Raw genomic sequence first — 16,807 nt, 5'->3', positions numbered from 1 at the left:
AGGGAGGCCATGGAGAAATACATTTCTGATTCTCTAGCTTCCAAGTTCATCCGTCCTTCCTCTTCTCCAGCGGGGGCGGGGTTCTTTTTCGTGGGTAAGAAGGATGGTTCTCTGCGACCTTGCATTGACTACCGGGGGCTGAATAACATCACGGTAAAGAATACCTATCCTTTGCCGTTGATGTCTTCAGCTTTCGAGAGGTTACAGGGAGCATCCATATTCACGAAATTGGATTTACGCAATGCCTATCATTTGGTGCGCATCAGGAAGAGGGATGAATGGAAGACTGCATTTAACACCCCCAGGGGGCACTTTGAATATTTGGTCATGCCCTTCGGGCTGTCCAACTCTCCCGCAGTCTTCCAGACACTGGTCAATGACGTGCTGGGAGACATGGTAGATCAGTTTCTTTATGTTTACCTGGATGACATACTGATTTTTTCTTCTTCTCTCCAGGAACATGTCCAGCACGTCAGACTAGTGTTACAGAGGTTGCTAGAGAATGGGCTTTTTGTCAAGGCGGAGAAATGCGCGTTTCATGCACAGTCTGTACCATTTTTAGGTTACATCATCTCGTCCGAGGGAATGCGCATGGATCCTGATAAGGTTAGGGCTGTGATAGATTGGCCAAGTCCAGATACCCGTAAGGCCCTACAGAGGTTTCTGGGGTTCGCCAATTTTTATCGGCGTTTTATTCGCAACTTCAGCCAGCTAGCCGCGCCTCTGACTGCCTTGACCTCCACCCGAACGGCGTTCAGGTGGTCGGTTGCAGCCGAGACTGCATTTACCAACCTGAAGAGCCACTTTGTTTCGGCTCCCATTTTAGTGACCCCTGATCCATCACGCCAGTTTGTGGTGGAGGTTGACGCGTCAGAGGTGGGGGTAGGAGCGGTTCTATCCCAGCGCTCTTCCTCGGATGATAAGATGCACCCTTGCGCGTTTTTTTTCTCATCGCTTGTCGCCAGCCGAACGCAATTATGACATTGGTAATAGAGAGCTGTTGGCAGTCAAACTGGCATTGGAGGAGTGGCGTCATTGGCTAGAGGGGTCGGGGGTTCCTTTTATTGTTTGGACCGACCATAAGAATCTGGAATACATCAGATCTGCTAAGAGACTCAACTCCAGGCAGGCTCGGTGGTCCCTTTTTTTCGGACATTTTGACTTTTCTCTTTCGTACCGCCCGGGTTCCAAAAACATCAAACCCGATGCTTTGTCGCGCATTTTTGACCGCTCCGAACGCCCGTCTACTCCCGAGTGCATTTTACCTGAGAGACTTAGAGTCTCCACACTCGTATGGGAGGTCGAATCGAAGGTCAGGACGGCCTTAGAAGGGGTAACGCCTCCGCACGGTGGACCACCGAACCTATTATTTGTTCCGGAGGGAGTTCAGTCCGACGTTGTTCGATGGGGACACTGCTCCAATGTCGCTTGTCATCCAGGAGTTAATAGAACCAAATTTTTGGTTAAGCAACGATTCTGGTGGCCCGGTATGGCTCGTGACATCCGAGATTTTGTTTTGGCCTGTTCAGTCTGTGCCATGGGGAAGACATCTAACCGCCCTCCCGATGGGCTCCTTCAACCGCTGTCTGTCCCTTCGAGACCCTGGTCCCATATCGCTCTAGATTTTATCACCGCCCTCCCGCCCTCCCAGGGCAAGTCGGTTGTTTTAACCGTCGTGGACCGATTCTCGAAGATGGTACATTTTGTTCCCTTGCCCAAATTACCTTCAGCCAAGGAGACAGCGGTAGCTGTCGTCGATCACGTCTTTCGTTTACATGGCCTTCCGATGGACGTGGTCTCCGACAGGGGACCCCAGTTCGTGTCCAAATTTTGGCGAGAATTTTGTAAATTATTAGGGGCGACGGTTAGTTTGTCTTCGGGGTTTCATCCTCAGAGCAATGGCCAGACAGAGCGGGCCAACCAGGACCTTGAGAGAGGGTTACGATGTTTGGCCTCCAGAAATCCTTCCTCCTGGAGTCAACTCATCTCATGGATTGAGTACGCACATAATTCATTACCAGTGTCAGGTACGGGCCTTTCGCCTTTTGAATGTAGTTTAGGGTACCAGCCACCTATCTTTCCCAGTCTGGAATCCGAGGTCGCGGTCCCCTCCGCGCACACCTTCGTCCAGAGGTGTCGAGACACTTGGAGTAGAGCCCGTGAGACTCTGCTCCGGGTGGGTAGACGCACCAAGGCCCAAGCCGATCGCCACCGGTCTAAGCCTCCCGTCTACGTCGTGGGTCAAAAAGTGTGGCTTTCTTCTAAGAACATTCCTCTCCGCTCCGTGAGTAATAAGCTAGCTCCTAAATTCATTGGCCCGTTTACTGTCACCAAGATTCTTAGCCCGGTGACAGTCCGCCTCAAACTACCTCCCGCGTACGGGAAAATTCATCCCGTGTTTCATGTTTCCAAATTAAAGCCTGTTTTTCATGCTCCTATTATTCCGCCTACCCCGGTCCCCCCCCGCCGCGACTTGTAGATGGGGAACCAACTTATACGGTCAATCGTATTCTGGACGCTAGACGGAGGGGACGCGGATTCCAGTACTTGGTGGACTGGGAAGGTTACGGTCCGGAGGAGAGAAGTTGGGTTCCTGCTAGGGACATACTGGATCACTCCCTTATCAATGATTACAATCGACAGGTAGGTCCTCCTGGGAGCTCCAGGAGGCGCTCCTAGGGGGAGGGGTACTGTCACGGTTTATGAATTCATTGTCTCCTTCTTTGTGTCTTGTGAGGTTGTGTTGGAGGCGTGGCCACTGATTATGGGACTCATCACTTTCACCTGCTGCACTCATCAGTCTCACTATATAAACTGCTCTCTCACTGGCACCCATTGTCAGATTGTTACAGGCGTTTCTGGCGTGGCTGGCTTCGGCTTCTGTTTCCCCTGGGGGATTATCTCTGTTCCTGGTCCAGGATTTCGGCCTCTGGTTGTCTGCTGCTTCCCTGCTCTGCCGTATCGTCTGCCTGACCGCCTGCACCTGACCTTCGCCGCAGTTCGCCTGCCTGTGCCCTGGAGACTGTCTCTTTGATACTTTTGCCTGTTATCTGAGCTTGGTTTATTGTTGACGCTTGCCGTCCTGTGGAACAATAAACTTGTTTTTTGATTCGCTATTGGATCCTCTCTGTCTCTCATTACAGCCGTGACAGAAACACTTAACATGGCACAGATTTCATCAGTAAACTACATTTAAGCAGTTATTTTATAATACTTCTGTAAAATAACTTCTATAATTGACTATTGTTAATGTCTTAAATGTGCAGTGTGAAATATTTATGAGGATCTATTGACATACATGCAATATAATGTACAAAACTATAGTTTGCATTGGTGTATAAAGACCTTACCTGCAAGTAATGCTGAAATATAAACTAAATACATGCAATACAGTGTAATGTAGCCAGCACAAAACTGTCTCACTAAATACAGTAAGGTTATTAAAGTCAGCATGAAACTGAAATTACATTTTCTTCCCTATTTCAAGTAAATATCTGAGCTACTGAAAAAAGGTGGTCTGATACAATCATTGATACAATCACAGGAGAGAGAAAAAGAGGACTATACAATTATTGTATATATCATCTTACATTAAATGGAACCAAATCACAAAAGCCCTGACATGAGTGAACTGACACTGTCAGTCATTGTGACACTGCATGTGTGAATAATCCTGAGAATGGTTTTTATTCTTTTTTTTGTATTATTCTCCATCAATAGGTCTGATTTGTGTCAGGATAATATGTCAAGGTCATCCTTTATACACGTATATATTATACACCTATTATGCAGCTGATGTGTGTAAGTGCCTCCAGGACTTACAAAGGATGTTAAAAAAACGCATCCTAGTTGGAAAAATCTTGTTTGGTTGCTTTATATAACATTACTGTCAGACTACATTGTAGGTTATTTCAGTTGTGTAGCCCTGATACTGTGTTGCTTCTAAAATCAGATGGATTTGGAGCATGTTCACTAATGTTTTGTGCTCTTTGTACTCACTTTATATTGGATTCAAATGTGGGAATCTTCTGACCTACTCTCGTGTCCTTTGCTGTTTCCATCTTATGTTGTTTTAATTGGCATTTTTGATCTTCTTCTTAGAGTTCTTGCAAGCAATGGCCTGAATATGAGCGTTGCCACCTGATGGACCCACTAATTAGTGCAGTCAGTTTCAAACACATGCAATGATAAAAAAAATTCTCCTTCAACTTTCAACAATTTGTATTTTTCTAGTTTCAAGTGTTGAGTATATGGAGCCTTCGCACATGGGGGATCCTATAATTGCAGGTACATGTAGTGTGTTTTTTTTTTTTTCAAATGGTTATTATTTTTTTAAATAATATGTTACTTATTGCCATGGATCATACGATGTAAGAGGCCGTACATTTTTTTCTCTTATAGAGCTGAAATTCATGGTTTTTTTGTTGTCCGAACCAGTCAGTGTATCTTTTTCATCATGTATCATTATGTAATCAAACTATTTTATTTTACTTTTCTTTTGTTAATATTTCATTTAGTTTATTAATAAAAAGCCCTAAATAGTAATTTTCCTAATTTTACAACATTAAATTGATTAAAAATAACTTTTATCTTGTAAAAATGATTTTTAGTAATTTTCACAGATCCGTGTGAACAGGGATCGTTTTGAGTACATCATATTTTTATACGTTCTTTGTCGTCTGTTTTTAGTACATCATTGTTGTGTAAACCCTAAAAATCACAAAACCAATTGTTTTTAAATGGCAGTCACTGCTTTTCAGTTTGCACCCTCCTGTGGAGTTTGACTCTATTATTAAATGCGGTCCCCTATGCAGCAGTTCTTGACTCCAAACATCCATAATGCCCATAATCCAGCACAGTATTTCTGGTGAATTAACGTCACTTGTAAACTTCGAGCTCATTAACCAATTCTCATTAACGGATGATTTGACATTTAATTTGGGCACGGCAGGCACTAAGCGGCTAGAAAGCTCTGACTCCCAACCTGCCCTTCGGCATGGCCTCTGCTCCACCTTGCTGTGCCTTGTTTCCGTGGTTACTTGAGGGTTTGCATGGCTCTTACACAATCCTTTTTAATCTATTTTAGTGTGCTGCTGAGAGTGTGGACACCCACTTTCCGCATGAGGCACGGAAGAGTCATCAGTCCTGGTTAAACAGGCCAGCATGGGGCTTATTCCCAACGCATGTACGCATCTAAAACAGTGAAAACAAGCTGAATGTTTACATCATGAGGAACTTGTCATGTCAGCTGGAGATCTTTTCCGACAGTTCATTTGCTTCAGCTATTAGAACATCCTTCTTCACAACCCAAGGTTATAAAGACGTCTTGATCTGAATTTCCTGTCTGGTGGCGCTATATAGAACACAAATTGCCCTAATTTTCTCTGTCACTGTTTGTTGTGTTCTCAATTGGGCTTTGACAGCTGTGTTTATAGGGCAGAAAGAGACAGTTGTCTAATAGTGGGTTGTAGCATCACGCTTGAGGGGGAATTGCATGATTCGATGATATATCTGCTTGTGGATGGTGCCATATTTATTCCCACTGACAAACAAGACAAATTTAAAGGAAGAGTTCACCCAAAATATAATTCTGTCATCAGTTACTCATCCTTAAAATTGTCATTTTGTGTATTTTGGTGCCCCCTGGTCTCTATTAACTGATATTGTATGCACTCAAAAAAATTACTTGTTGAATTTACTTAAAAAGCAGCGTCAAGTGGTTCCACACAACTATGTTGAGTCATTTTTACAAATAACAGTTTAGCTATATGAACAAAAGAAAATTAAATCTGACAAAATTTATTTGAGTAAATACAAACCATTTGAATTAGTCACTGTTACATATAATATTTATATCCGCAGTTTACTTAATAATGTTATGTTAAATTTATAAAAGTTTATTATGTTAGGTTAACACATTTATAGATTTGATTTACCTTATTAAATTAACTATTTGCTCTACAAGTGTACATTTAAAACTATCAAATAACAAAATTTAAAAATAACTCAACGGACAAACTCAATATAATTGAGTGTATGATATCCATCCAATAAATGTGTGTTGAGCCTAAACACATACACCACTCTTCCTCATAATGGTAACCACAAAATTACAGACACTCAAATGTCCAGCATAACTGAACATTAAACACTAACATAAACTCACAACATATTTCCCTTTACCGAAAAACACATAAAAACTCTAAAAATCCCTAAATTTACTCATAATGCAGTCTCTTGCAAAGCATGCTGGGAAGAACAGATCCACTGTCCAGTTTGTTCGTTTTACTCAGCAATGTTAAGTTGACCAGACAAACACTTAACGCTGCTACTCATTTTAAGTAAAAACAACTCAGTAAATTTAAGTTCATGTAGTTACATGAGTTTTTTAAGTAATCTGAACAAGGATGATTTGAGCGCAACTAACAACAGTGAAAGTCCATTTTTTGAGTGTGGGTTTAGAACAATATAAGGGTGAGTAAATAATGATGAATTTTCATTTCGAGGAACTATTTATCTGGTGATTACAGATATATTTCACCACCTGTTGCTCCTTGGGGCATCACAGGATACATGGTGTCTCAAATCAATTTATGATTCATAGATATGAATCAGTGTTCAGCTCAAAGGGTGTGAAAATTATGGAGTGCTTTTCAGAATGTCATCATGCGATTGTTATCGTTATTACAAACACGCACTACAGCCGTTTCCATTGATTGTGGAGACTTGTGGCAACATTGCAAACATTTTCTAATAAAAATCTTACTTGGTTGCAATATAAAATCATGCCTTATGAAATTCACAATTATTATAAAGGTCTTTGAATGGTTGTGTATACGCGATCATTAAATATGTTGGGGTTGGTGTGATTTTTGAAAAAATCCTTTTTTGAATAAGTTTAAACATTTATTACAGTGTAAAGTTAATGAAGCATAATTAATTAATTTGTTGTTTTATGATTAATGTTTTTGTCTTGTGTGTTATGTGGAATCACACGAGAATGTGTATCAATAGAATGTGCAATGTTGTGGAATATATACGGAAAAATTAGCTTTGGCATGCATACGGTATGCAGGTTTTTTTTAGCGTGCATGATACACAATTTATGGCGTGTACTGTATATGACATGCTTGGGTAGGATGGGGGTGGGGGGTTTGTGTGTATAATATGCCATAGAGTGCATATCATACTGCACGCGGAAAACTGCGTATCATATGCATGCCAAAACTCATTCTGGCGTATACATCCCACAACATTTTGCACTCTATTGTTGATACACATTTTCGTGTGATCGGGCTCTAGTACAGCCATCTTGGCCAGGACTCCCTGGGAGAAGACTGTTCATTTTATCACAATGGGACCTTCCTGGAAAAATAAAGAATAAATCAAATAAAATAGACAAATTAAGCACAGAAGAGAACAAATTAAGAAGAATTACACAATCTGAAAATCATAAATCTTTGTTTGCCAGATTTTGAATACCAGAATGTCACTGTGGTTTCAGACATATTAAGCCTACTGCATATGTTTTTGTACAATTTAAGCAGGAAAACATACAATGTGACAGATGCACTGATGATCCCGTACAATAACAGCAATACTCATTCCACAAGTCTCTTTACAACACTGATTCTTTGAAGCACAATTACTATAATCCACCCCAGATAATACCCACAAACCCCCCCATGCTATTATGCAGTTTTATTATCAGTCACTGCTGAGCACATATACACATGTGAATCACACTTGCAACAAAAACTAAATTGGCAGACTGTGTGCACTAAGGCAGAAAAAGGCATCCACTGATTTTGGCAAATGTATATACACCCCCAACAACTGGCACATATTCCTCTTTATATGAAGTCTCAGGATTAACTTCTTAACATCATTTCTTCTACCTAACAGAGTTTAAAGGTGGTGTAGGTAAAAAAAATGGATTTCTGATTAACAGGCCACTCTTCCCCTGGCTATGTTTGCATGGTTTAGGGCTTAAAAAAATGTAATAACTCTCACCATGTGCACTTTTGAATCAATGCCTGTGTTCAGAATAGCATAAGCATACTACCATACTTCTAGTAGACAACATATTACTCTAGTATACAATATAGTGTATATAGTATAGTGTCCTATTATATAATATGCATACTGTTTGCAGTATGCAAATTCTCTGTGCTTAGAATGCATAAAAACCCCTCTTAAAGAAAAGTGCACAATAAAACTAAAGTAAACTGTAGTTTAACTGTATTAAACTAGTCAAGGTCAACTCTCTAGAATGCAAATTTATAAAATAAATAAATAAATAAAAGTTTATTATTCCATAATGCATATTATATATATATATATATATATATATATATATATATATATATATATATATATATATATATATATATATATATATATATATATATATATATATATATATATATATACACTCACCTAAAGGATAGGAACACCATACTAATACTGTGTTTGACCACCTTTCGCCTTCAGAACTGCCTTAATTTTATGTGGCATTAAAGAAATGTTCTTTAATGGAACGAATGGCATCTTTAGAAATGTTGGTCCATATTGATACACTGTAAAAAAATTATTTAGAAAAAAAGTTACCAGGTTGCCTTAAAATTTTGAGTTCATTGAAATTAAAATGTTTAGTTATTACAATAAACAGATTTTGAGATTCAACAACTTTTATTAAAATATTATTAAAAGATATTGTAAGCATATTGGGTAATTGTGCGTGTTTTATTTCTGATGACGTAGTGAAACATGCCAAATAGTGCTATTTTGATGATTTCTCAAACATTTTATGTGGTTCAGATACAATAATATTTTGAGTTTCTATTTATTAAACAAATTTCCTTCATTGTATCAACTCAAATTTTTAATTTCAATAAACTCAAAATTTTAAGGCAACCAGGTTACTTACTTTTTAAATTAAACCAACAAAACAATTTTGCAGTGTAGGATAGCATCTTGCAGTTGATGGAGATTTGTGGGAAGCACATCCAGGGCACGAAGCTCCCGTTCCACCACATCCCAAAGATGCTCTATTGGGTTTAGATCTGGTGACTGTGGGGCCATTTTAGTACAGTGAACTCATTGTCATGTTCAAGAAACCAATTTGAAATGATTTGAGCTTTGTGACATGGTGCATTATCTTGCTGGAAGTAGCCATCAGAGGATGGGTACATGGTGGTCATAAAGGGATGGACATGGTCAGAAACAATGCTGAGATAGGCCATGGCATTTAAACGATGCCCAATTGCCACTTAGGGACCTAAAGTGTGCAAAGAAAACATCCCCCACACCATTACACCACCACCACCACCTGCACCGTGGTAACAAGGCAAATTCTGACTCTACCATCTGAATGTCCCAACAGAAATCGAGACTCATCAGACCAGGCAACATTTTTCCAGTCTTCAACTGAGCATTTGTAGCCTCTTTTCCTATTTGTAGTGGAAATGAGTGGTACCTGGTGGGGTCTTCTGCTGTTGTAGCCCATCCGCCTCAAGGTTGTGCGTGTTGTGGCTTCACAAATGCTTTGCTGCATACCTCAGTTGTAACGAGTGGTTATTTCAGTCAAAGTTGCTCTTCTATCAGCTTGAATCAGTCGTCCCATTCTCCTCTGACCTCTAGCATCAACAAGGCATTTTCACCCACAGGACTGCCGCATACTGGATGTTTTTCTCTTTTCACACCATTCTTTGTAAACCCTAGAAATGGTTGTGTGTGAAAATCCCAGTAACTGAGCAGATTGTGAAATACTCAGAACGACCTGTCTGGCACCAACAACCATGCCACGCTCAAAATTGCTTAAATCACCTTTCTTTCCCATTCTGACATTCAGTTTGGAGTTCAGGAGATTGGCTTGACCAGGACCACAACCCTAAATGCAGTGAAGCAAATGCCATGTGATTGGTTGATTAGATAATTACATTAATAAGAAATTCAACAGGTGTTTCTAATAATCCTTTAGGTGAGTGTGTATATATATATATATATATATATATATATATATATATATATATATATATATATATATATATATATATATATACACTGCTCAGTGTGCAGTATGCTAGTATGTCATTCCAAACACAGCTGAATGTCAACTTTCTCTTAAACCACTGACAAAAAGCTGCATGTCCACTCTGCATATCTATTCAAAAACTAATAATAATAATAGTAATTAAAAAAATAATTAAATCAACACAGATACCAATCACTTAAACACAGACGACTGTTATATTCAATGTGGACGTTTTCACGTATTTTATGCCTCTGGGCTATGAAATCAACAGTATTCTGTTATCTACTGTAGTGTTCAAGCAATCATTTTACAAGTTTGATTAACTAAGGCATCAGAAGTTTTCCTCAATGGTACATTCCGATAGTACACTCCAGTCTTTGTCCATTTGGTAATCCACTGTAATGTTCGATTTCCTTAGAGCATTCCTCCGCTTAGAGACCATTATGTGCTAAACTTTCCTGGTGTTTTTTTACTCATTATTGTTTGACTTATTTATAATCATGAATTTAGTGTTGAACTCTCAGGAGCGACAGCAGAGTATTTTGTGAAAGACATTCCTGAACTCCACGTTGAAGGCAGTGTAGATGATGGGGTTGACAGCGCTGTTCACATAACCAAGCCATGTGACCACGCTGATCAGCGTTGGCCCAATGTCACATGACTCGCACAGCGCCTTAGTCACATGGACCACGAAGAAAGGAGTCCAGCAGGCCAGAAAAACACCTGGGGAAGAGTTAGAAATTAGGAGTATATTCTTACATTGGTACATGATTGAACAGACTTCAGGCAGCAAAATCAGCGAATGTTGCCCAATGTGTCTGTTTTGTTCTCTTTGGGCACCTTGATAATAGTGTCAGTTACCTTTTTATTCTGCTTTTGTATTTTTTCATTTGTACTATTGTATTGGAGCAAGCTGATCTCACACCACGATTTCAGTCTGTGAAGGGGAACAATGGTAACCATATGGTCACAATCAAACTGCAACAGCCTTAAATATTTTACAATTAAGAGGACTTATGTCAGAAAAACAATCGTCATGTTAATAATCCGAGAGCAGCGGGTGTCACAATAAACCATAGAAACATTTTATATATCGCAGAGCGTGCCATTCTAACAGCGTTCTCATTATACTTGACCACCCGATGGCTGTCATTTGTGCTCATGCATTTATTCATGACTTGATAAAAATGTTCACAGAAATGAACGTTCAAACACACGTTGTATCCGTTAGTGTATACCTGGCCAGTTTGCGTTTCAAAAGCCTCAGATCATTGCAAGCCACTTTGAGTGTTTGAAAAGACCAGCATGGCAGCTCACCAGCATTTGTTTTTGGATGCTGAAGGCAAGGGTGTCCAATCCTGCTCCTAGAGGGCCACTGTCCTGCAAAGTTTATCTCCACAACTGAACCAGCTAATCAAGGTCTTACTAGGCGTACTAGAAAGAAAGCCATTAAAGGCAAGCCTGCAACATGAGTTGAAATAGCGTAGTGCCCACCAGTAAAAAAGATTGTTTTATCTGTTTTATAAGAGAAGTCACGGACAATTGTGGAACAGGTATGATTCAGTTTACAGCACTTCGTTTCTATGGTATCTGCACTACTAACCAAATGTTATGACATCAAGGCTGTAAAGTGATTGGTTATTAAGGCACACTTGATCCAAGTTAGCCATTACACTTTCTCCAAACATAGAGGTACGACCTTCTTATCTCCCAATAATTAGACCATCTCTGCTAGAAACTTCCAGGCCGGTGTGCTAAAGCAAGTTAGAATTAAGCTCTGCAGAACAGAGGCCCTCAAGGACCGAATTTGGACACCTTTGCCTAAAGGGATAGTTCACTAAAAAAATTAAAAAGCATGTCATAATTTACACTGTCTAATTTAAAATAGTATGAACTAGTGGAAACACAAGTGGAGATGTTTAGGAAAATGTTTACAATGCCCCCGAGATGTTTACAAGCACCTGGGAAAATTACAGATATGCTAATATTCTCCTTTTGGGTGTAGAACAACATAAGGGTAAGTAAATGATGACAGAATTTATATTTACACCCCTAAGCAAAACATCCTTAGTCAAAAGAGATGATTATTTATTCAGATTTAAAAAAAACATATTTATTTATATTAATATTTACATTATAATTTACAATTTATTTACACTTTTATCTGTAACAATAAGTTACAGTGTGACACACACACACACATTATATATATATATATATATATATATATATATATATATATATATATATATATATATATATATATATATATATATATATATATATATATATATATATATATATATATATATGTATACTTGGACTGATATATGGATATTTGCATGATGATCTCTTGGTCTATAGTTTCATGTAGCTTTTAAATGTTATTTTAATGGCCCTGTTTCATATACAGTATGCCTTATTTCAGTTAGGACATTTAAGTTACATTTATAAACTTGCCTTAGAAAAAAACATTACTGGTGTGCATCTTGAGGAAAAAAATGGCTTGCTCACTTGGAATTGTAAGACATAATACAGTTAATTTACAAATTTGAATTGTGATAAGCACAGTACAAAATCTTGATCTAAACGGATACTTACCCACAACCACAGGGAGCACCTTCATTGCCTTCCGCTCCCGTCCGCTCACTCTGTTGCTCTTGCTGTGGCGGCGTCCCGCATGAGACCGATGGCTCTTCCCCACACCATTCTCCCGGCCATTTTCATCCTCTGTGGCCCGCTCAGGGTTCTCTGCGTCCGAAACACTGTCCATCTGGGTGGTCATGGGGTCACTCTCTGCTGCCGGCATCTGACCTTCTGCCTGCTCGTCCGTGGTAATGGTAACCGGACTGGCTGAGGAGACAGGAGTAGTTGGGGTAGCGGTGAGAGATGTCGGACTCAGACCTGCAGGCATGAGGTACACCACCTTCTCCCTCGCCCGTCCCTTCTCCTTCTGTAGAGCTGCTCCCAGACGCAAAGACAGGCTCCTACGCCCTCTTGGTGGCCGGTGTAGGTGTGAGCGGCTACGACCAGAGCTCCATCGCCTTAGTCCCCTGAACATCCAGTAGTACAAGAGGAGCATGACAGGGCAGGGGACGAAGAAGGAGCATATGGAGGAGTAGACCACAAACTGGTTGTCCTCCAGCTTACACACATGAGGGTTCCTGTTGGGAACCTGGTTCAAGCCAAATATGACAGGACTGGCTACACCCAGGGAAAGCACCCAGGTGGCTGTGATCAAGACCAACTGACGAACACTAAACTGGTTCCTGTTGTACTTCAGAGGGACAACCACTGCAATGTACCTGTAACAGAGATGTAGTGAAGGTTTAACGGGTCATGAAACCCCAAAGCACATTTTTCGAGACGTGCACAGATATGCACAGACTGCACATCGCTGAAAACACGAAAAAGCACTCATAAATTTTATCAAAAAGCAGAAATTGGTTATTTTGCGCTTGTAACGGAGGCCAGCTAGTAGTTGCTGTGCGAGTAAACCTCACTCCTCTGTCCTCAAGAGACGCTCTAGTGACTGACATTAGAGGTTGCAGCCTTTAGCCTCCTTGTTAGAGCATCTGACTCTCATGCCGGCGGACCCGGTTTTGAGTCCCACTTGGAGAGGGCGGTTTGAAAAGGAGGGGTTGCATTGGTGCCGTGACCCGGATGGGAGTGAGGTTTAGAGGGGTGAGAAGCTCTAGCGACTGACGCTAGAGGTTGCAGCCTTTATCCTCCTTGTTAGAGCGACCGACTCTCATGCCGACGGGCCCGAGTTTGAGTCCCGGTTCAAACAGGAAAGGTTACATTGGTGCCGTAACCGTGATGGGAGGTTTAGGGGGTGAGTGTAACAGAGGCCAGTTAGTAGTTGCTGTACTAGTAAACCTCACTCCTCTGATCTCAAGAGAAGCTCTAGCGACTGATGCTATTCAGAATTGCATTCTTCTGGGTTGAAAAGCAAAGTCAAAGCAACATCACAGAATGTTATGTAGAAGCGTGCTTTCTGAGTGTGTGACTGGCTGCGGGCACGATTCTATGTCAGTCGGTCCTCTGCATCTATTCATGAGAATGAACTCTTTTAACCCAATCACTGCACTGTATTACGTATGAGAATTAAAACAACATGAGACATGCACAATGGAATGGTTTCTGCGCAGAGTTTAACAGCCACCACTTGGCTCATATAGATCAGATATACACCGGAGCGAGCACGTTTCAAGTTTTTTATGGACACATTTCATATACTCTAGTGTTCTATACATGGACCAGCACCAGTATGCACATATATTTAATCGCATCTTCTACAAATTAAATATATGTGCAAATAAAGACAATGATACAGCTGTACGTCTGATCATGAACACGATGGATTACTTTGATACACGGAAGACAATGATGTAGACCAAAAATTCAAAGAAGAATGGACAAAAAGTAACTGTGACTTTATTCTTTCTGTGTTAAACTGATGCATGTCGTTTGTTTAGAGACTGTAGTGCTTTTAAATGTACTGAAAATATTATTAGACATTTCAGATGTTCTGTGTTTTCCCTCTTTTTGGTAGTTTTGTGTTAGGGTTAGATTTTTAAAAATGCATCAAGGTGCCCTCAACTTTTTTCTCTTTGTGGTCATATTTTAATATTCATGTGTCTGTATAATGTGCGTACTGTGGGTCTGTGTTTTATTGGTTGTTGTCTTCGGATATACCAAGCCTGGATATACTTCACTTTTCTCATTTCTCTTCATATAGTGCACAGTTGAGAAAGCCAGCCATTCAAAGTGAACTTCATTGACCATGAGCGCAGATTGATCCATTGGGCACATTTCATTTTCACATCAGTTTCATGACCCTCGGAATATATTGTTATATGAATATCTGAACATGCAATATATAAATTTGTTAATTTGTTTTCCTTTAATCTTCTAGCTTCATGCATTCTTTTTTTTATCAACACTTGAATGTGAGTAAGTTTCATAAAAAAGAAACATTTTGAGCAAAAAGCTGAGAAAATCACATGTAGTCAAAACTACATCCAGATTGGATTCAGAACAATGATCAAAACATAGATGGCGTAGATCACTTCCATCAAAACCTCCAAAACTTGTACAGTCATATACCTCTTCATAGGCTCAACATTTCATTAATATGCTGTTTTTATATTATTATAAAAAAAAACATTATTTTATAAATGCATCTGCTATCACTTGTTTCTGCTTCTTCATTTTGATATGGAGATAATAAGGCCCCTTACCATATAACAATGAAAACATGAAAGGCATGAAAAATGAAAAAAATTAATGGCGGACGAAAGTTAAACAATTTATATCACTTGCGCATGTATTCTTGAAGAATATAAACAGAATAAGTATACTTTTGGCTTTACTCAGTCTTAAAATGAATATTCAAAACATGTTGTTATTCATTGAAACATAGAACAAAAGAACATTTGTATGAACAAAAAATTCTATAGGGGAAAGTCGTACAAGTTTGGAACTAAATGGGGTTCAATTAGGATGGGATAGTAGAGAAAGTGTTTTGACCTGTTAAAATGGCACAGAGAAGGTTGAGATTCAGCCAGACATTACTTTTCTACCTTTAAATGTCTTCTAAAAGCTTATTTTTATGCACAAAATCATGATTGACAGCTCCCTAAAGCATGTTTTGTGTTCTTGCTTATTAATCACAACAACCCGCTGAGACATTGGAAGATTCTAGCGCAATCATTTTAAATTGCATGAGACCTCATAAGTCTGATTAATCTTTTTTAGTCATCTACATCCTTTCCATCCAAATCTTTGTTTTTATCTTCAGAGACAAGCTCGCTTTTGTTTTAGTATGTTAACATATGCGTCAAAGACGGGGTAACCCTGCTTTGCTGTGGTCTGGGACCTCTTGAAGTTGTTTCATATTGTTAATGTGAAGCGGGTATGCTTGATGCACTGTGTAAGTAATGAAATTCAGCTCCATGTGGTGGTTTCATTAGCATCCCACTGGACACCCAATCACACATAACCACCCAGTTAAGATTCAATGTGTGAGCAGTCAGAGAGGCACAAAACAAACCTGCTGAATTTTAAAAAATCATTACACATTTATCTGAAAGATTAGGGACCACCACAACCACAGTGTACATCATCTGGATGCACAAGCTATTCTTTTGTTAATTGTTTTTGTGCAATGTTGTTGGTATACTATAGAAGCCCATTTCCACCACATGAGAAAACAAACATGCTTTGGTAAATCACAATTATGGCATAAAAAGTCAAAATTATGAGATACTAAGAGATAATAGGTTGAAGTTCTACAATACCAAGGCATAATTATGAGATACAATCGAAAGTTATGAGATACTAATTATATGGCATAAAAAGTCATGAAAATAATTTGTCACAATTTTGAGTATTTCATAATTTTAGATGGTATCTCATAATTTATGACTTAATATTTTTATATCATAATTAATACTTTATGTCATTATAGCCTCTTTTTATCTCATAATTTTTACAGTTTGTCAATTGTGTTTGTCAAATTGTTGGCTTTATCTTGACTTTTCATGTCAATTAATGTAACTATGTCTTAATTATATCATTTTGTCTAATAATTTCGAATATCTTTTTTATGTTGAGAAAATGGGCTTCCATAAAGGTAAAATGTATTGAGCAAAATATATACCCATAATGTGTAAGTTACGTTTTTTTTATTTGTTGTATTTACTGACAGATTTTTTTTTTGACAGAACACACTGTAAATAACTCTGTACCCTGCTCAATCTGTCTATT

The 16,807-nt window shown here is 39.1% G+C and overlaps 1 protein-coding gene across 4 annotated transcripts in view; it reads right to left on the bottom strand.

The window, feature by feature from the left end:
* Positions 1–10,114: 10,114 nt before the first annotated feature.
* Positions 10,115–16,807, bottom strand: part of drd4-rs (dopamine receptor D4 related sequence) — a 36,269-nt gene continuing 29,576 nt past the window's right edge. For 2 of the 4 annotated variants that reach the window (XM_067427082.1, XM_067427081.1), the window contains 2 exons: positions 12,638–13,341; positions 10,116–10,759 (listed from right to left, as the gene is read on the bottom strand). In XM_067427082.1, the coding sequence (XP_067283183.1) occupies positions 10,557–10,759; positions 12,638–13,341 (907 nt within the window). In that variant the 3' untranslated portion in view covers positions 10,116–10,556. Of the gene's footprint in view, positions 10,760–10,897; positions 10,974–12,637; positions 13,342–16,807 lie in introns of all 4 variants that reach the window. The other 2 variants (XR_010899519.1, XM_067427084.1) reach the window with 2 other exon arrangements.

The sequence above is a fragment of the Pseudorasbora parva genome, chromosome 20, assembly GCF_024679245.1.
Source record: "Pseudorasbora parva isolate DD20220531a chromosome 20, ASM2467924v1, whole genome shotgun sequence".
In the NCBI taxonomy this organism is placed as follows: Eukaryota; Metazoa; Chordata; class Actinopteri; order Cypriniformes; family Gobionidae; genus Pseudorasbora; species Pseudorasbora parva.
The sequence above is the reverse complement of the archived record's forward strand: the minus strand, read 5'-3'. Positions and strand labels throughout refer to the sequence as shown.